Raw genomic sequence first — 21,830 nt, forward strand, 5'->3', positions numbered from 1 at the left:
TCTATGACCCACATTGAGAACGGCCAGGATGCTGAAAGGGTGTTCAAGGGAACTGGTCTGGCGTTGATATTATCAACATATATTTGACACTTATGACATTTATTTAGCTAATTAAAACAATTTTTTTCTAGGGTGAGCCAGTAATATTTGACCCAAATAATCTTTCTAGACATGGCGTGTCCATTCATATGGTTCCCATAAGAGCCATAGTTGATACCTTATAGAATTTCTTTTGCCTCATTGACATCAACACATCTGAGGAGTACCATATCGTGATTCCTCTTATACAAAATGTTTGTGTTCACAAAAAAGCTCGCAGTTAACCGTCTCAGAGTTCTTTTCTCGTTCTCTGATATTTCGGGAGGATATTCTCTATTTTTAAGATAATGTTTGATGTCGTGATACCACGGTTCTCCGTTGGTCTCTTCTTCCATTACGTTGCAGTAGGCATGATGATCTCGACTCTCCATTTTAATTGATGGGAATTCATTGTTTCGATTTATTTGGAACATAGATGATAAAGTAGCCAAAAAATCAGCCAATTGATTGTTTTCTTGAGGGACATGGTGAAAAGTGATTTTGTCAAATTCAAATGACAATTCTTTTATGTAGGTAAAATAAAGTATTAACTTCTTATCTCGAGTTTCCCATGGCACAAGCTTCATATTCTGCCATATTATTGGTATAATCAAAACACAAGCGCGTTGTGATAAGTATGAACCTTTTTTTTCGGATATATTAAAACAACCCCAATCCCATGCCCCATTATGTTTGAGGCCCCGTTGAACAACAAGGTCCATTTTCCATCATCACATTCTTCAGACAAAACCATGATGCTTTCGTTTGGGAATTCGCATTGCATTGACTTATAATCATCCACATGTTGATTAGCTAGATAATCTGCTAAGGCAACCCTTTAATGGATTTCTGAGTAACATAGGTAATATCATATTCTGATAACATCACCTGCCAGCAAGCAATTCGCCCTGTGAGAGTGGGCTTTTTAAAAATGTACTTAATTGGATCCATTTTGGATATCAAATAAGTTGTATGGCAAAGCATGTATTGCCTCAAGCGATGGGCCGCCCAGGCTAAGGCACAACAAGTACATTCTAACATTGTATAGCTTGTTTCAACATTTGTAAATTTTTACTTATATAGTAAATGGCATGTTCCTTTTTCCTATTTCATCATGTTGCCCCAGCACGCATCCCATGGCCTCATCGAGGACTGTAAAATACATAATCAAAGATCAGCCCGAAACTGGTGGAGCTAGAATTGGAGGCTTTTGCAAATACTGTCGGATTTTCTCAAATGCGTTTTGACATTCGTGATTCCACACAACTGTTTTATTTTTCCGTAAAAGTTTAAATATCAGTTCACAAGTAGTAGTTAGTTGTGATATAAATCTTGAAATATAATTTAGTCTCCCAAGAAAATCACGAACTTCTCTTTATGTACTTGAGGGAGGCATTTCTGAAATGGCTCGAATCTTATATTTTTCCCGATCTCAATATTTCTGAAATGGCTTGAATCTTATATTTCTGAAATAGAGGCACAACCTCTATTCCTTTCTGACTAACCACAAATCTCAATATTTTTCACGATCTCACACCAAAAGTGCATTTGGAAGGATTAAGCTTTAGCTTAAACTTCCTATGTCTTTCGAAGAGTTTCTTTAGATCAATAAGATGTTATTCTTCTGTTTGTGACTTAGCAATCATGTCGTTTATATAAACTTCTACCTATTTATGTATCCTGTCATGGAACATGGTTACCATAGCTATTTGGTAGGTTGCCCCAACGTTCTTCAGACAAAAGGCACCACTTTGTAACAAAATGTCCTCCAAAGGGTGATGAAAGTCATTTTTTCCATATCTTCAGTTGCCATCTTAATTTGATTATACCCAGAGAAACCATCCATATAGGAATAGAGTGAAAGGTGGGCCGTATTATCAACCAAAATATCGATGTGAGGTAACGGGAAATCATCTTTAGGACTTGCTTTGGTAAGGTACCTCTAGTCGACACACGTTCGAACTTTGCCATCCTTTTTCAGTACCGGTACAATATTATTGGGGATAATTTGCCACCTTGAGGAACCCAACATCAAATTGTGTTTTTTTTCCTCTTTCTTGATTTTTAATGACATATCGGGCTTTATTCGCCTTAATTCTTGCTTGACCGAAAAAAAATTGGGTTTAAGGGAAATTTATGCTCCATTATGCTAGTATCCAATCCATACATATCCTGATATGACGAGGCAAAAATATCTTTGTATTCATGTAGGAGTTGGATTAGTTCATGATATACTTCTTTCTTTAAGATAGTGTCGACTTTAATTTCCTTTCTATTTTCTCCTTTCCCTAGATTAATCACTTTTATTGGTTCCTTATGGGAATTGCATTGAATACTATAGGCAACTTGATTGTCTCCTAATTCTTGATTTATGCTTTTGCATCATATGGACGAACCCAATTAGCATCACCGATGGAAAGATCATCTCCAGTTACTGCAATATGAATCTTGTTTGTCTTTCCTTTTTCTTTTTTTTTGTTTGGCCAATCTATACTTGTCAACTTTGGTTGGTTCGTAATGTAAAACTCATTTATCTCTATTTTCATGAAGTTTTATCAGCCATTTGAGTCGTTCTTCATTTTTCCCCAAACCGTGCCATGGATGATGCCATCTACTTAACATGAATCTAACCATTATAATAGTTGTTTTTTATAGACGTGGTTCTATTTTTGTCGTCTCGATGTAAACGGTGCCCACGGTTTCTAGTGTTTGGAAGGCGGTCTCTAGAGCTTTCTCTATCGTCTCAACGTACAGTGTGGTGGAAAACTTACTCACCAACGAGTCTTCCTCTTCTGACATGATTATTAGTTGGTCATATACCATATGCTTTAGCTTTTGACGTAGGGTTGATGGCACCACACTGGGTACAATATCCATCAAATGAAACATGATTTCAAAAGTGACCGGGCCTATTTGTATTTGGAGTTCAATTTATCCCATCATTTCTCTATGACTCCCATCAAAAGCTTTAATAAGGACTCTTGATATCATATGATCGAGGCACATTACTGATATGTGCAACGCTTTGTTATTGCCTCTTTCTTTGGCGGGCAGTTCGTCATCTATGAAGGTTAGGTGACTGCTAGTAGTAATGTTATTTACGATGCCTCCAAATTTGCCAAAAGTAATATCTTGAGTGATGTGGGCTTCATTTAGTATTTTTAGTAATAGCTTCCTATGGGACTCAGAATTCATCAACAAATATATCAACAAAATTTGTGTGGGGGTGACCTAGTTCTTAAATCAGAGGCTGAAGGCCAGTCATGCCAGCTCTTAAATCAGATGATGAGGGTCAGTTGTAACACCCCGTTTTTCAAAGCGAGGATATATTTTTTTTTTTAAAAGAAATTAAAATAAAACAAAGTAAAACAAATGAGGAAATGCTTTTGGATAAATAGTTGAGTCATTATAATTTACGCAGCGGAAAAGTTTCTCCAATTATACATCCAAAACATTTACATAACATCAAATGGTACATGGAACCCATCCAAAGATGATATCAAACTGATCATATTTGTATAAGTACAGTTTTCCAAACTAAAAATACTTCAGACCAAAACGAAGGACCCCTAGTCCCTATACATCGTCCTAATCTGATCATCCTACCAAAAAGCTATACACCCTGAGTAATCTCCACGCGCCCCGTGAGATCCTCCTAACGTGACTGCAGTCAAGCGTTCCCATCTCCATTCCTGTCCGTAGGGTACGAACCGGTAGGGCCGTCCTGACTCTCATCTGAGGGCAAAGCCCAGATTTCCACAATAGTTGTAAAGGGTCACCAACCAGAAAATAACAGTTAACACATAGCAATTAAGTTTTTGAATGCTCAAAACAACTTTTTAACTAAGCATGCACCTTAACAGGATTTTCAATATGCGAAAAGTTCATACAGTACATTGCCAATGAAAATGAAGGTAAAATGCAGTTCTCGATCTCCTAATTAACACATGATAAAACAAGACATGGATAGATTCATGAGCAATTAATCATACAACTAAAAATGAGGATTTTCACTGAGCCAATCGATTGGGCAACCGATTGGGGTGAAGATTTTTAATGAAAATAGAATCCTGGGCTGAATCAATCGATTTGGCAATCGATTGACAGGATAACGGAGCCCCTGACTTAATACCAATCGATTTCCAAATCGATTTCCTGAAGGTTTTTAGTGAAATTTTGAACTCTGGCTTGATTCAATCGATTGGGCAATCGATTGACAGGATAGCTGAGCCCCTGACTTAATGGCCAATCGATTGGGCAATCGATTTCGAAAGGGATTTTCAAAAAAACTGATTACAAAATCGATTGGCTAATCGATTTTGTTCATTTGGCCAAGCCCCTGACTTCCATCCAATCGATTGGGAAATCGATTTCCCTGATCATTTTTCCAAAAATTCATGAATTAACCTAAGTCATTCCTAATCAAGTTCACAACTTAACACTTAGCAATTTCTACGCGATTACCACGGCAATTGGGATCTCGATAACCATCTTACTTACACACAATAATCAACACATAACACTTAGCATTTTCAACGCAATTAACACGATAAATCAAATTCAAATCACTCAATCATAAAACTCAATCAAACACGACTCGTGTGCCAAGCACCCTAATGCAATGCGTATATGCCAAAATGCATGGACTCGGAATTCCAAACCAAAACCCTCCTCGAAGGGCCGTAAATCATAATTGTACCGCCTATCGCAGGCCAAAGTACCAATTACCGAGGTGCCACCTATCACGGGTCAGCACGATTTACTAAAATGCGTAAATCATAAACGTACCACCTATCACGGGTCAGTACAGTTTACCGAGGTGTCACCTATCACGGGTCAACACGATTTACTAAAAGAAAAAGCGGGAATCGTAAACGTACCGCCTATCACAGACCAGTACTGTTTACCTAGGTGCCACCTATCACGGGTCAGCACAATTCACCAAAAATGTAAATCGTAAATGTACCACCTATCACGGGTCAGTACAGTTTACCAAGGTGTCACCTATCACGGGTCAACACGAATTACTAAATAGTAAATCGTAAACGTACAACCTATCACGAGTCAGTACAGTTTACCGAGGTGTCACCTATCACGGGTCAACACGAATTACTAAATAGTAAATCGTAAACGTACAACCTATCACGGGTCAGTACAGAAAAACCGTATTTCTTCGTTTTCGAATCAAAGAGGAAGAGTGGAGTTGCAAAAACCTTGATCTAACTCTCCCCCAACCTTGGGTTACTAGTTTTGAAGAAAAGAAAGCGACGAAAACGAAAATGGGAGAAAGGAGAAAAATGGGTCACGGTTAGAGGAAGAAGATGAAGTTTTGAAATTTTCCTTCCTTTCTTTTTCTTTCCTTTGTTTTTCCTTTCTTCCTTTTTCCTTCCTTCCTTTATATACTATTTTCTTTTCCTTTTCCTTCCTTCTAGTTTTCCTTTCTTTTTCCCTCCAAGCAAACATATATATATAAAATAAATATAACTTAACAAATATCTCAAAATCTAGATATTTATTAAATTACCTTTTCACCCGAAACGCCTTAAATTAACCGTAAAGTATTTTCCGCAGTTAAATTCAATTTATTTATCGACGAGAAATTCTAATTGGCATCGAAATATCTTTTTGATTATAAAACTCCAAAATATTATTAACTTTGGCTTAAAAGCCTCCGAGCCAAAATCCAAAATATACCAAAAATACATAAAAGGGTACTTTAAAATTATGGGTCTTACATTACTCCCCCCCTAAAATTAGTTTCGTCCTCGAAACTATGCATCGATAAATAACTCTGGGTGTTGTTCCCTCATCTTGCTCTCCAGTTCCCAAGTCGCATCTCCAGTAATTGGGTTCCAGATCACCTTGACCAACGAAACATCCTTGGTCCTCAACCGCTTAATCTTCCTGTCATCAATTCTCACGGGTGGTACTTCGAACGACAGGTTATCCTTTAGCTGGATTGTGTCTGGTTCGATCACGTGAGATGGATCTGCGAGATATTTCCTCAACTGCGACACATGAAACACGTCATGGATATTGGACAGTATCGGAGGTAATGCAATCCGATAAGCAACCGGCCCAATTCGTGCAGAAATCTGATATGGTCCAATGAATTTCGGAGTCAACTTCTTCGATTTCAAGGCTCTACCTACTCCAGTAGTAGGTGTGACTCTCAGAAATACATGGTCACCCTGTTCGAATTCCAAAAGTCTGCGACGCTTGTCCGCGTAACTCTTCTGGCGATCTTGTGAAGTCTTCATTTTCTCCTTGATCTTCCTTACTTTAGCTGTGGTCTGTTGCACCATCTCTGGTCCGACAATCATATTCTCACCGTCTTTATACCAACACAAGGGCGTTTGACACTTGCGCCCATATAAAGCCTCATATGGTGCCATTCCAATACTTGCGTGGAAACTATTGTTGTAAGTGAACTCAATCAACGGAAGTACATCATCCCAACTTCCTCTATCATCTAAAACACATGCTCTCAACAGATCTTCCAAGGACTGATTTGTCCTTTCAGTCTGTCCGTCCGTTTGTGGATGGTAAGCTGAACTCAATCGTAGCTTCGTTCCCAACGCTTCGTGCAATGCTCCCCAAAAATGCGATGTGAACTTCGGATCACGGTCTGATACAATGCTCGATGGTACCCCGTGTAACCTCACAATTTCAGCAATGTAGATCTCCGTTAGCTGATCTACCTTATAGGTGGTCCTTACCGGTAAAAAGTGAGCAGATTTAGTCAGTCGGTCCACTATCACCCATATAGAATCATTCTTCCTCCTTGTCTTTGGTAATCCGGTTATAAAATCCATGGAAATGCTGTCCCACTTCCATTCAGGTATATCTAAAGGTTGCAACATTCCAGCAGGTCGCTGATGTTCCACCTTCGCTTTCTGACAAGTTAGACAAGTGGATACATATTCCGCCACATGTTTCTTCATTCCTGGCCACCAATAATTCTGCCTCAAATCCTGATACATCTTTGTTGCCCCAGGATGAATACTCAGCTTACTCTTATGCGCCTCTTCTAAAATCGTTTTCCGCATATCTGTAATTTCTGGTACACAAATCCTACCATTACACCGCAAAACATTATCAGCCCCAATCTTGAACTCAGTCGTCTTCCCTTGTACTATTAGATTCCTCTTCTCTTGAATTAAGACGTCATCCTGAGAATTCGCAATGTCTTCAAGTAATCCACTCGAGATCTTAATCATTCCGAATTTCAAAATTCCCGGTGCAAACTCTACGTTCAAGTGCAAGTCTCTAAAAGCTTCCCACAACTCTTGTTGTCTAGCCATAATTAGTGAAGACACCGATACACTTCTTCTGCTCAACGCATCCGCCACTACATTGGCCTTCCCAGGGTGGTACTGCAGTGTGAAATCAAAATCCTTGAGAGTCTCCATCCATCGTCTCTGGCGCATGTTCAACTCCTTCTGATCAAACAAATATTTCAAGCTCTTATGGTCGCTGAACACGGTGAACGTGCACCCATATAAATAATGCCTCCAGATCTTTAATGCAAAAACAACCGCGGCAAGCTCCAAATCATGAGTAGGATAGTTCCTTTCGTGAATCTTCAATTGTCTCGAGGCATAAGCCACAGCTTTCTTGTGTTGCATCAGAACACATCCTAACCCCTGGTGGGATGCATCACAATAAACTTCATAGGGTTCTTCTGATTGCGGTAACACCAATACAGGTGAGGTCGTCAATTTCCTCTTCAGTAACTGGAAGTTTTCTTCACACTTCTCCGTCCATGCGAACGGTTGATCTTTTCTGGTAAGTTGTGTCAGTGGAGCCACAATCTTAGCAAAACCTTCGATAAACCTCCTGTAGTACCCTGCCAGTCCCACAAAACTTCGTATGTCAGTGACAGTCTGAGGCTGTTTCCAAGCAAGAACCGCCTCAATCTTAGCCGGATCTACAGCGATTCCTTCCTTGGTTATCACATGTCCCAAGAAATTCACTTTCTCTAGCCAAAATTCACACTTCGACAGATTGGCATACAATCGCTTCTCGCGTAAAATCTCAAGAACTTGTCGCAAATGTTCTCCATGCTCTTCTTCGGTCCTTGAATAAATCAATATATCATCAATGAATACCACCACGAATTTATCAAGGAACGAATTAAAGATCCTGTTCATGTAGTCCATGAAAATTGCCGGTGCATTGGTAACTCCGAACGGCATAACCAGGTATTCATAATGTCCGTAGCGGGTTCTGAAAGCTGTTTTCTGAATGTCTCCTTCCCTTACTCGGATCTGATGGTAACCCGACTTCAAGTCAATCTTCGAAAATATCGCGGCCCCTCTCAATTGATCCATCAAATCATCGATTCGTGGCAAAGGATAACGATTCTTGATAGTTGCCTTGTTGAGCTGTCTATAATCCACACATAGGCGCGAGCTTCCGTCCTTCTTCTTAACTAGCAAAACTGGAGCACCCCATGGTGATACACTTGGTCTGATGAATTTCTTCTCCAACAAGTCTTCAATTTGGCCTTTGAGCTCATTTAATTCCAATGGCGACATTCGATAAGGTGCCATTGAAATGGGTCCCGTTCCTGGGTGCAAATCAATGAAGAATTCCACTTCTCTTACCGGTGGCAATCCTGGAATTTCCGTTGGAAATACATCCCGATACTCGTTGACAAGTATCACATCTTCTATTTCCACATTTATCTTTGCCTCTACATTTGCTAGAGACAAAAACTCATGAGTCCCTTCACTTAGCGACACTCGGAGTTTGTTAGCAGCTAAATACTTAACAACTCCTGGTTCGGGGAAAAGAACCAATTTCCGAGCACAATCCAAGATCACATAGTGATAAGACATCCAATCCATACCGAGGATGACCTCGAGTGATTGTAGCGGTAAACAAATTAGATTAACCAAGAAATCCCTATTCTGAATAGTCATTCGACAATGTAAACATGCTGAATTTACGGTTAAGGTCTTAGCAGGCGTGGAAACAACCAAATCAAAAGGTAAAGCAGACACAGATAACTTCAAGCGATTCACACAGTCCATAGCAATGAAGGAATGGGTTGCCCCCGAATCAAAGAGTGCAGTTAGAGTGTTACCTGCAATCTCACAATCACGCTGAATCAGATTACCAGATGGATTTCCCTCTTCAGCATTCACACAATAAATGCGTCCTCTAGCAGTAGGACGGGTAGCCCTAGCTACATTCACCACTGGTTCCACCTTTGGAGCCGTGCACTCCCTTGCCATGTGCCCCGACTTCTGACAATTGTGACAGATGGGGATGTTAGTGGTACAAGCACTAGCATAGTGTCCTTCTTTCCCACATCGGAAACATCGAAGCACTTGCCCCATTTGCCTTCCGAAATTCTGGTTCCCTGGGCGACTCGGTCCACCGTTGTTATTCTGGGGGCGATTATAAGGTTTAGCCACTTGTTTTCCCCTATTCTGATAAGTCGCCCGACTAGGGCCTCCCGAATTAAAATTCCCAACTCGGCTAGCCCTCTTGTTCTTCATATCTTCCACTTCTCTACATTTCTCTACCAGCGCTTGGAAACGTTGAATTCCCAAAGGTAAGACGGAATCTTGAATCTCATACTTCAATCCGTCTTGGAAACGATGACACATGAACGGTTCATCAATTTCTTCACGGAAGAACCTGAAATGCCTCGATAGTGATTCAAATTTAGCAGCATACTCGCCCACAGTCAGGCTCCCCTGGTGAAGTTTCAGAAAGTCGTCACCCAACTTAGTCCTGGTACTCATCGGAAAGTATTTGTCTAAAAACTTTCTTTTGAACGATTCCCAGTTCACCTCCTCGTGGGCTGCTCCCATCAACAACCTTGCACTCCTCCACCAGTATTCAGCATCCCCTAGCAACATATACGTGGCATAGCTGACCTTCACTCCAGCCTGGCAGTTAATCATATCAAAGATTTTCTCCACTTCTTGGATCCATTGATCCGCCTTCTCTGAACCCTCATCCCCCTTGAACTTAGGAGGATTGTAACGACGGAAGTCTTCCAACCCTCTTGATTCTGCAGCACGGATCTCTCTTCCCCTCTTTTCAAGATCCCGTTGAGTCTTGGCAGCGGTCTGTGCAGCGACAGAAGCAGCCATGTTGTTCATAGCCTCCGCCATTTGGTCATTCCTAGCGTTGGCTCTCGGAGCGTCATTCCTTCTGGGCGGCATGGTTTCCTATAAGAACCATCATCAAGTAGAGTTTTAACACTACTTCAAAAAATTCTAAACTAACGTCCGTCTAACAACACACAATTAAATTGGACTTGACAACTCAAGTCACCTAAACCGACACATGATCAGATAATAACTCCTAACTTATAGGTCGACCTACAATCTATAACCAAGGTTCCACAGCTCCCAAAGAAAACTAAACCTATGCTCTGATACCACAATGTAACACCCCGTTTTTCAAAGCGAGGGTATATTTTTTTTTAAAAGTAATTAAAAACGAACAAGGAAATAAATCAGGAAATGCTTTTGGATAAATAATTGAGTCATTATAATTTACAAGCAGCGGAAAAGTTTCTCCAATTACAAATCCAAAACATTTCTACATAAACATCAAATGGTACATGGAACCCATTCAAAGATGATATAAAACTGATAATATTTGTATAAGTACAGTTTTCCAAAACTAAAATACTCCAAACCAAAAAGAAGGACCCCTAGTCCCTATACATCATCCTAATCTGATCATCCTACCAAAAACTATACACCCTGAGTAATCTCCACGCGCCCCGTGAGATCCTCCTAACACAACCGCAGTCAAGCATTCCCATCTCCATCCCTGTCCGTAGGGTACGAACCAGTAGGGCCGTCCTGACTCTCATCTGAGGGCAAAGCCCAGATTTCCACAATAGTGTAAAGGGTCACCAACCAGAAAATAACAGTTAACACATAGCAATTAAGTTTTTGAATGCTCAAAACAACTTTTTAACTAAGCATGCATCTTAACAGGATTTTCCATGTGCGAAAAGTTCATACAGTACATTGCCAATGAAAATGAAGGTAAAATGCAGTTCTCGATCTCCTAATTAACACATGATAAAACAAAACATGGATAGATTCATGAGCAATTAATCATACAACTAAAAATGAGGATTTTCACTGAGCCAATCGATTGGGCAATCGATTGGGGTGAAGATTTTTAATGAAAACAGAATCCTGGGCTGAATTCAATCGATTGGTAAATCGATTGATTGGTTCCTGAGCCCCTGGTTTCGAGCCAATCGATTTCCTAATCGATTTGGTGAGGGATTCTTAATGAAAACAGAATCCTGGGCTGAATTCAATCGATTGGTAAATCGATTGATTGGTTCCTGAGCCCCTGACTTAAGGCCTAATCGATTGGGCAATCGATTTCGAAAGGGATTTTAAAAAGGCTGATTTACAAAATCGATTGGCTAATCGATTTTGTGAATTGGCCAAGTCCCTGTTTACCCATCCAATCGATTGGGAAATCGATTTCCCTGATCAGTTTTCCAAAAATTCATGAATTAACCTAAGTCATTCCTAATCAAGTTCACCACTTAACACTTAGCAATTTCTACGCGATTACTACGACACACAAAGGTTCGATAACCATCATACTCACACACAATACACAACACATAGCACTTAACACCTTCATCTCAGTTATCACGATAAATCAAAATTCGAATCACTCAATCATAAACTCAAATCAAACATGACTCGCGTGCCAGGCACCCTAATGCAATGCGTATATGCCAAAATGCATGGACTCGGAATTCCAAACCAAAACCCTCCTCGAAGGGCCGTAAATCATAATTGTACCGCCTATCGCAGGCCAAAGTACCAATTACCGAGGTGCCACCTATCACGGGTCAGCACGATTTACTAAAATGCGTAAATCATAAACGTACCACCTATCACGGGTCAGTACAGTTTACCGAGGTGTCACCTATCACGGGTCAACACGATTTACTAAAAGAAAAAGCGGGAATCGTAAATGTACCACCTATCACGGGTCAGTACAGTTACCATGGTGTCACCTATCACGGGTCAACACGATTTACTAAAATATAAATCGCAAACGTACAACCTATCACGGGTCCGTACAGTTTACCAAGGTGCCACCTATCACGGGTCAGCACAATTCACCAAAAATGTAAATCGTAAATGTACCACCTATCACGGGTCAGTACAGTTACCATGGTGTCACCTATCACGGGTCAACACGAATTACTAAATAGTAAATCGTAAACGTACAACCTATCACGGGTCAGTACAGTTTACCAAGGTGTCACCTATCACGGGTCGACACAATTTACCAAATGAAATGCATGAGCATACACAGACTCCATTCACAACAATCGTTAAGCAAATGCAGATATTAAAAGATTCCCCATTTTTAATACCCATTTAACTTAAACGACTTTCAAACAACATTAATTAAATAAGTCATTAAGAGATTCCCCGTTCTTAATACCGATTTAACTTAATGATTTTCAAAACAAAACGTTAAGCAAACAGTCATATTAAGAGATTCCCCATTCTTAATATACTTTTGACTTAAACGATTTTCTCGCAAAACATTCAGTAAACGAGTCATTAAGAGATTCCCCATTCTTAATACTCATTTACCGAAACGATTTTCAAAAACGATAGTTAAGTAACCGAGACATTAAGAGATTCCCCATTCTCAACGCCCAGTTAACTTAAACATTTTCCTCAAATACACATTAAGTAAACCGAGGTATTAAAAGATTCCCCATTTTTAATACTCGTTTAACTCTAATGGTTTTCAAATTCCACAGAAACAAATTCAAACATACTTTCACATTCAAACCATAATTCACAACAACCACACCAATTAACAAACATCAAGTACGAACACACCAAATACAACGAACACAAATCACGCAACATAACACCCAGATACATCAAATTTCATTTACCACGAAACATTCATCACTATAAACAAAACCTAACTCTAAGGTTTTTACCCATAACGCACTAGTTTCGTTTTTCCCCAAATCGATACATTTAACCCTAACAAATTCCTTCCCACACAACTACAGATAAGTCCCTAATGCAAGCTAGAAGTTTGGAAGGAGCCCTTACCTCAACGTTAGCTTTATCGTGCGTTTCCGGTACCGCGAGAAATTCCGGTAAAATCTCCGCTCGCAACGCCGCTTCCAAATTAGTTCACTAGCACCGTAGCGTGGTGGTGAGCAACTTTCCCTTCTATCTCTTCGAGAAAAGAGGTTTGGATCTAGGAGAAACGGAGGGGTTTGTGTTTGGATCTCAAAACCGTTTTTCTTCGTTTTCGAATCAAAGAGGAAGAGTGGAGTTGCAAGAACCTTGATTTAACTCGCACCTGACCTTGGGTCACTAGCTTTGAAGAAAGAAAGCGACGAAAACGAAAAATGGGAGGAGGAGGGATTTTGGGTTTCACGGTTAACAGAGGGGAAGAAGATGGAAAATTTTAGGTTTTCCTTCCTTTCTATTTCTTTCCTTTGCTTTTCCTTTCTTCCTTTTTCCTTCCTTCCTTTATATACTATTTTCTTTTCCTTTTCCTTCCTTCTAGTTTTCCTTTCTTTTTCCCTCCAAGCAAACATATATATATATAATAAATATAACTTAACAAATATCTCAAAATCTAGATATTTATTAAATTACCGTTTCACCCGAAACGCCTTAAATTCTCCGTAAAGTATTTACCGCAGTTAAATTCAATTTATTTATCGACGAGAAATTCTAATTGGCATCGAAATATCTTTTTGATTATAAAACTCCAAAATATTATTAACTTTGGCTTAAAAGCCTCCGAGCCAAAATCCAAAATATACCAAAAATACATAAAAGGGTACTTTAAAATTATGGGTCTTACATCAGTCATCCATGCTCTTAAATCAGAGGATGTGGGTCATGTTCGTCTCTTAAATAATAGGGTATGGGTTAGTGTCTCAATTTTAAATTTAACTACTAAATATAAAATGTCATGAATGCATTAAATGGATGATCATTTTCATCTTTTTATTTTTATTTTTTTTCAATCAACTTTTTTTTTTATTTCTTTCACCTCTTTACGGACATGATCCTTGATTCATGGGTGAAAAATGTGCACCACTTCAAATAAATGATGGTGATTGTCCTTTTGATCTTTAAATAGATTTTTTCTTACATCATTGACTTGATCTTTAGTTTCCCCTGCCTTACATGTAAAGACATCATACTAGTTTTGGCCTCTTGACATTCACATATTTTGTGCCCAACATATGATTATCATAAAAATGCATTTTGGCAAAAAAAAAAATATAACACAAGAAAGTAGTGAAGGAAGGTTAGGCCAATGATATTTAATGAGAAAATTTATGGTACAAAAAAAATATTCATAGGAAGAAAAGAAGATAAGGTGATCTCATATGGGTAAACGACCCAATTTGTTAGTATATTTTCATAAAAAAGTGTGCTAATAACTCATGCCACAATTTCAATCATGTTTTTAACCTACTTTGGAAGATATGATTTGCTCTAATCTATATTCACAGCCTTTTGGAATATGTTCAACTTCGACTTTGATGTGTGTATGTAAGCTATATTCTTTGGTCATCCTTTTTTAGATTCTCAAACTAGTGATCTTCTTTCATTCTATATTTTTTTTGTGGCCCTAATTTTTGCTTAGATTGCCCTTTCGAGTTTTCAACCTAACGAGCTTTTTTTCTAACTTTTTCCTAGGCCGCCCTTTAGGGTGTTCAACTTACCAAGTCTTCATTAATTTTTTCATCCGCATTTTTGTCAAGGTCGCCCTTTCGGGTTTTCAACCAAGCAAGTTTTTATTCATTTTTTGTACCCTATTTTTTTTTCTTTGCCTAAGTTGTCCTTTCAGATTTTCAACCTAGCGGATCTTCATTTAGATGTAATACTTTTTGAAGCATCAATGTGTGCAAGTAGTGATAAGTCTTCTTGATCCATATTGGTGTGGATCAAAGACACACTTGAATGTATTTTTTATGGTATTGGGGGCTCATATAGTTGGTAGTTCACTTATCTTGCTAGTCCTTTTAGATATGTGAAATCTTCTTGAGTGCTAATTCTTTCTTTTGAAGCTCTGGAGTTCATATGTTCTTCCTTTAAGATCTTTTGAAATAATTGTCCTTGACATGAGGCAGTCAACATTTTTCTTGAAAATTCAGTTGGTCAACACAGATCATTACTCTTGATAAAGGGATTTTTGTTTGAATGGGCCGCACTGCCTTTATTCTATATAATAAGAATAAAAGGGGTGCCCCAATTATAGTCTGATTCCTAGGGAGAGTGTTCCACTGTTATGAGATAATATTTGGTACAAGAATTTTCTATCTAGCTTTTCTTTTACATTTGATAGTAAGCAGGATGATCGTGACTTTCATTCTTGTGAGTGATTATTCTTCATCATGAGTTACTTATAACATTGAAGATAAAACAACTAGAACGTCAGCTAGTTGATTATATTGTTGAGGGACATGATGGAAAATGACTTCAAATTTTTAGACATTTGTCTAATATGTACATATAAATTATCATCTTCTTATCCCAAATTTTACATTCTTGATTCAACTGGTTGGTGATTAGGTCAAATCTCCATACGCTTTCAACATTTCACTTTTGATTTGTAGGCAGCGGCTTGAATAGTCATGATACAAACTTCAAATTCCTCCATGTGATTGGTATATTCAAAATACTATTAGATAATGATAAAAATAAAACGACATTTCTAGGGGATTAACATAGCATTAACTGCATGTCCTAACATATTGAGGTCCATCCAAATAATGGATTTTATTGTTATCGTTCTCATCCCCTTCAGTGGAATTAATAACATGACTGAAATTATGTAATGAAATCTTAGCAAACTTATTTATGAATGAACTACTTCCAAATATGTACGGTACATGGTTAGAATAGGAGAAAGGAAAATAATATTGGATAAGAAATGGTTAAATATATGAGTGGTGGAAAGGAAGAGACAACAAAATTCATTTTTCGATATTCATAATATTAAGTAAACAAGAGTGTGTCAATGTAATAAAGTATCGTAAGACTTTATACTTATCAATATTATCGGTGCTTCATAATCAAATTAAAATTCACGAGAGAACGTGATAATATCTTCATTGTTAAATATATGAGTGGTGGAAAGGAAGAGACAACAAAATTCATTTTTCGATATTCATAATATTAAGTAAACAAGAGTGTGTCAATGTAATAAAGTATCGTAAGACTTTATACTTATCAATATTATCGGTGCTTCATAATCAAATTAAAATTCACGAGAGAACGTGATAATATCTTCATTGTTGACTTTGCCCCTTGGATAAACTCAGAAACTATATGCAACATCGTTAATGTTTTCAACATAAGGTTTAGTCAATATTTTTTTCAATTGTCCTTAAATGTTTTTAAAGGTTTAGTCAATACAAGATTTGACATTTTTTTTATTGATGAACTTTTTTATGACATCAAGTTAATAAACGATAGTGATGAAAGTTCAACATAAACGACCCAACTTCTAGAGGTTAACCTATGGCGAAAAGCCAAAAAACGTATATTTGTGACCCATATATTTTACTACCTTCTAATATGCAATTATTTTTTCTTAAAAACTGAGGAGAAAAAGAAAAATAACATGTAAAATGAAATAAAAGATGAAACAAGCATGATTATGCAATGCATTATGATGAATATGAGATATAGATAAGGTAGGTTTTTTTCATATATACAAGCATAACAGATGCATTTTTCAGCAACAAGTGACGTTTTAAAAAAATCTGCTCGATATTAAATTCTTCGTAACATAATTAAATTATTCTCTGACAAATAATTTTAACTGGGTCTCAAAATATAAATATTAAAATATATATAAATATTAAACATATAAATAACTCTAATAAAATATATTTTTGATATTTAATTCCCAAACTAAAATTCAATTGGGCTAGATGCCTAAGCAATTTAACACAAAATCCCTAAAATCGCATAAATTAGAATTTAGAAAATTTAGGGTCTTACATTACTACCCCCTAAAAGAAGTTTCATCCTCGAAACTTAAAGTAAGACTAATAACAACACTAGGCTTGCACTCAAACTATCATACATGATAGAACTTGTTTTGTCATGCCTACGCGAAGGAAGTGTCATATATCCCTTTTAGTAGGGTGCTTAATAACTTTACACACTATCATAGCCGGTAAGACTCGCTCGTTCCGTTCAACATGATTTTGTCTACTATCAAAAAGAGATTAAGGATGATCAGTTTCTCAGTTTGTTAATAAGTAGCCAACAACCATGATCATGGCTTAGACTATCTTAACTGAATTGTAATAGCACTCTTTGCGACTTGCACTTAAGGTTATTCTATTGCACAAGCGGTCAAACAATCTTCTCAACGTCCACTGAGTTTCCCTTATTTTCCTATAACGTTGATCCTATCAACGAAGTACAATCGCCCATAACTATGTCACATAGCCTCATATATGTCCACTTGGTACGAAACATCCATCAGGTATCAAACTGAAACACTAAGTATGACACTAACATACTGAGCACAAAACATTCATTATCGTCGAGAATTCCCTAATTTCTTCAGTGCCCACAAATCCTCGATTTCTAATTTAGTCGCACAACTACATCAAACCACATTGTCCTTATCAAAATGTTGGTCTAATTATAACTATAATAATTACATCCCAACATCCGGTTGGTGATCAAATTTTCCTCAAATATTTTCAACAACGTGCCAAAACTATACCACCTACAACACACAAACTTCCTTCAGGTTTAGTGCTTCGTTTCAAGAGTCACGTCTCAAAAAAAATCTAACTTAAATTTCATTCCTGATTAAGACCTACATTTGTCTCATGCCTTAACACCTTAAATTCACGTTTCACTAATCCATTTCCTACATACTTCGCAATTCTAGACAAACCCGAAAATAATTTTCCTACATCTACTACCAACATTCATTCTGATACTTCTCAATTCCGTCGCATCCTTTATTTGCAGCTTGATGATTATATTTTCATTATGACAGGTCAAACACATTGTATTCACTCCATCACTTTTCTATTTATACAAACCTTAAATTTCTACCTCGAACCTTGATACATCTTCATTTTAGTTATTTCAATAAATCAAGCCTTACTAGTTCCCACCAAACTTTTCCATTTCATGCTCAATTCTTCCCTACCAAACAAACATTTAACTCTATTGATCAACAAACACAATAGCAACCCCCATGACATGTACTTAAGTAGTGCCTTTGTATCATTGGCATACCTTTATAATAACAATGTCTGAATTACAAGTGAGATAATTCATTTCATGAATCTTTAATTGACATAAGCTACATCTCTCTGTGATGCTCCAACAAGCTTTCTTGGCACATTTTCCAAAATTTGGTTCACTCGTTGGATTCTTATTCCTTCTCAACCTTCACCGAGATGTAAACTGAAAGAATCAAACAATTGAACGTCCTAAAGAACTATATCTCAAATGTTCCCAATAAGCATTTCCTATGGAGTAATTAGCTATAAACCTCATCCTCATAACTTTGTGTTGAGACAAAATCTCTCTCATATGGTTTTAATGATAACAAAATTATTTAAAAGATTATAATTGTGGTTAATAACTAATATGTGCTATTTAGTGAATTCATGTTAGAAAACAGGTTATTAATCATTAAGACAAAAAGGAGAAAAATCTGATTCAAATCTGGAGGATTGGAATTTGTGAGGATGACCTCGCAAGAGGATGAAACTTGAAAACTGCAGCATACTCATCCTCACTGAAACAAATATTTTTTCATTAAGTGAAGGCAAAACAGTATTAAAGAATGAATCAATAAAGCTTTTGAAATAAAGAAGTCAGAAGGCAAAAGAATAGGTACGAGGACGGATTATACTAGGATGGGTCTATGGTCAACATCTTTGAAAGCAACCCAACATCATTGAAAGCGACTGATCATAGAATTTGGGCACATGTTTTTAGCTTTTTAGTTTGGTATTTTAAAAGCTCTTTATAGCATAGATTAATATTTTTAGCTTGTTTTTAAACTTTGGGTCGAATTTGAATTATAATTTTATTATTTGCATTTTAATTTTATTATTTGTATTTTGACTCTTTCTCTCTTTGTAGGTCATAACTTGAGCTCTGGATATCGGATTGGCGCATATGATCAGGCATTGGAAAGATAAAAGTCTGAGCTACAACTTTTGTGTTGGAAGAAAATGCCAGTTCCGAACTTTACTGGGTCTAAATTGCAGATTTCATAATCTGAACATTTGTAAAAAGTTTAATTAGCGTGTCACTTGTTTTTAAACCCTAAAGCCCAATATCAAGTACTATATATTGGCAGTTTTGTTTCTTTTCTAGAGACGGAAAAATTAGGATTCAAATTGCTACAAGAAATAAACAATTTTATTTTAATTTCATGGAAGACTAATTTTATAAGATTAATCCATGATTTCAGAGTTTCATCAACACCTTGAGATTCAGGTTACACTGTCAATTTCGATTCATGATTCTATTCTTGTTTATTTGATTATATTGATATTTTGATTGCTTAAATTGAATTTCAGTAGGATTGATTAATTTATTTGACATAATTTGGTTTCGGTTTCTAATTTAATTGAATTATAATTTTACGACGGTTGATTGTTAATTGTAATATTTTGATGATTGCGATGCTTAATCCAATCAAAGAAACCAAATTCAGATAGGATTTATTACGTTTGTTTGATCAATTCTATAGTAAAATGAGAATAGAATCACAAATTAGAAATTAAGCTCATTGATAGAATATGTGATAGGTCTGAAACTCGAATAAATGGATTAATCGTTTTGCTCATCTGTTAAATCAAAAATCTAAAAACCCCTTTTTAATTTCAATTTTCAATTTGGTTATTATTATTATTATATCAAAAGTCCTTGCGAAATGATTCGATTTATTACCTATCTTTATATTTTATCAATTGTATTTGACCCATGTGCGACAGCAGATCAAATTGGCGTCGCTGCCGAGGACTCTCTGATAATAATATTAACCCTATTCAGGCGTCTGTCTCGGATTGCTCCGATATTTCGCCAGAAAATCAGACAAAAATCAAGGAATAGGAGTTCGTAAAAGTTTCTTATACAGAAAAGACGGTCAAAATCCCAAATTCCTTTGTCTAGACCTTTTTTTGAATTTTTTGAATTTTTCATATTCTCCTAAAATTCCAAAAAAAAAAAATTGTGTTGCCTTTATTTGATTTTTAGAGATTTGTGGTGGTATTTATATATTTTTTGGATTTTCTTTGATATGGTTTTCGATTTTCACATCAATTTTAGCATTAAGGATATTTTTGGAATTTTTTGAATTATTATTTTGCATTGCATTGTTATGATGATGCATGACTAGAGCTAGTTCTGTGAATCTTCATTCTCTTGAAACTGAAATAGATAGGACATTTCATTTACGTCGTAGACTTAATAAAGCTGCTAGTGTTAACGAGTTAGAGTCAGATACTGAAATTGACAACTTGTTGCAAAATATGGCTGATGCGAATAATAGAACCTTAAGACAACATAATGCACCTAATGTCAATTATAATGCATTATGTATCACATATCCTGAAGTTACTGTACTATTTGAACTTAAATTTGGTTTAATACACTTGCTTCCAAAGTTTGATGGTCATGCATGTGAGGATCCCCACAAACACTTTAAGGAATTCCATGTTGTGTGTTATACCATAAAGCCGCAAGGAGTCACAGAAGACCACATTAAGTTGAGAGCCTTCCCATTTTCACTCCAAGATGCTACCAATGACTGGTTATACTACCTTCAACCAGGTTCTGTTACAAGTTGGAATGATCTCAAGATATTGTTTCTGGAAAAATTATTCCCTACCTTAAGAGCTGATTCAATCAGAAAAGAAATATGTGGCATCAGGCAGATTCACAGGGAATCATTACATGAGCATTGGGAGAGATTCCAGAAATTAGTGTCAAGCTGTCGTCATCACCAGATTTCTGAACAATTGCTCATCCAATATTTTTATGAAGGCTTGCTACATATGGATAGAAGCATTTTGGATGCTGCTAGTGGGGGAACACTTGTGGATAAGACCTTAGAAGCGGCAAGGGCTTTGATTGAGAACATATCCATTAATTCTCAGCAGTTTACAACTAGAAGCAATTCAACAGTGTTCACAAAGGATGTGAATGAAATTCAAGCTTCTTCCCACAAGAATTTAGAAGGAAAACTTGACGAGCTTACATCTTTAGTAAAAACGTTGGCAATAGGTAAAACCCAAGCAGTGATTTGTGGTATTTGCACTTCTCCAGAGCATCCTTCAGATTCATGTCCTACATTGCAAGAAGATCCAATTGTTGATGCTCCTCAAGCATATGCAGCAAATATATACAACCCTCAAGCCAACTATGATCTATCATCTAACAAGTACAATCCTGGTGGGAGAAACCATCCCAACCTGAGATGGGGGAATTCATCTGCACAGAAGCAACCTAGGCAGTAGCAGCAAAATATTCCTCAACAGCAAAACAATGCACCTTCATTAGTGGACCTCGTTAAACAGATGGTTAACCAGAATCTCCAATTTCAACAAAGAATAGATTCCACCATTCAAAATTTGGAAACAAAGATTGGTCAGCTAGCCACTTCAATCAATCAATTGCAGACTTAGGGGTCAAATCAATTGCTTGCACAATCATTAGTAAATCCAAATGCTC

General features: G+C 37.0%; 1 protein-coding gene across 1 annotated transcript; it reads right to left on the reverse strand.

Annotated features, from left to right (window-relative positions):
* Positions 1-218: 218 nt before the first annotated feature.
* LOC113787743 (uncharacterized) lies at positions 219-800 on the reverse strand. The gene has a single exon (XM_027336888.1). It carries the CDS (start codon positions 798-800, stop codon positions 219-221), a length of 582 nt encoding a protein of 193 aa, XP_027192689.1.
* Positions 801-21,830: the final 21,030 nt, after the last annotated feature.

Source organism: Cicer arietinum, chromosome 1, assembly GCF_000331145.2.
Source record: "Cicer arietinum cultivar CDC Frontier isolate Library 1 chromosome 1, Cicar.CDCFrontier_v2.0, whole genome shotgun sequence".
Classification (NCBI taxonomy): domain Eukaryota; kingdom Viridiplantae; phylum Streptophyta; class Magnoliopsida; order Fabales; family Fabaceae; genus Cicer; species Cicer arietinum.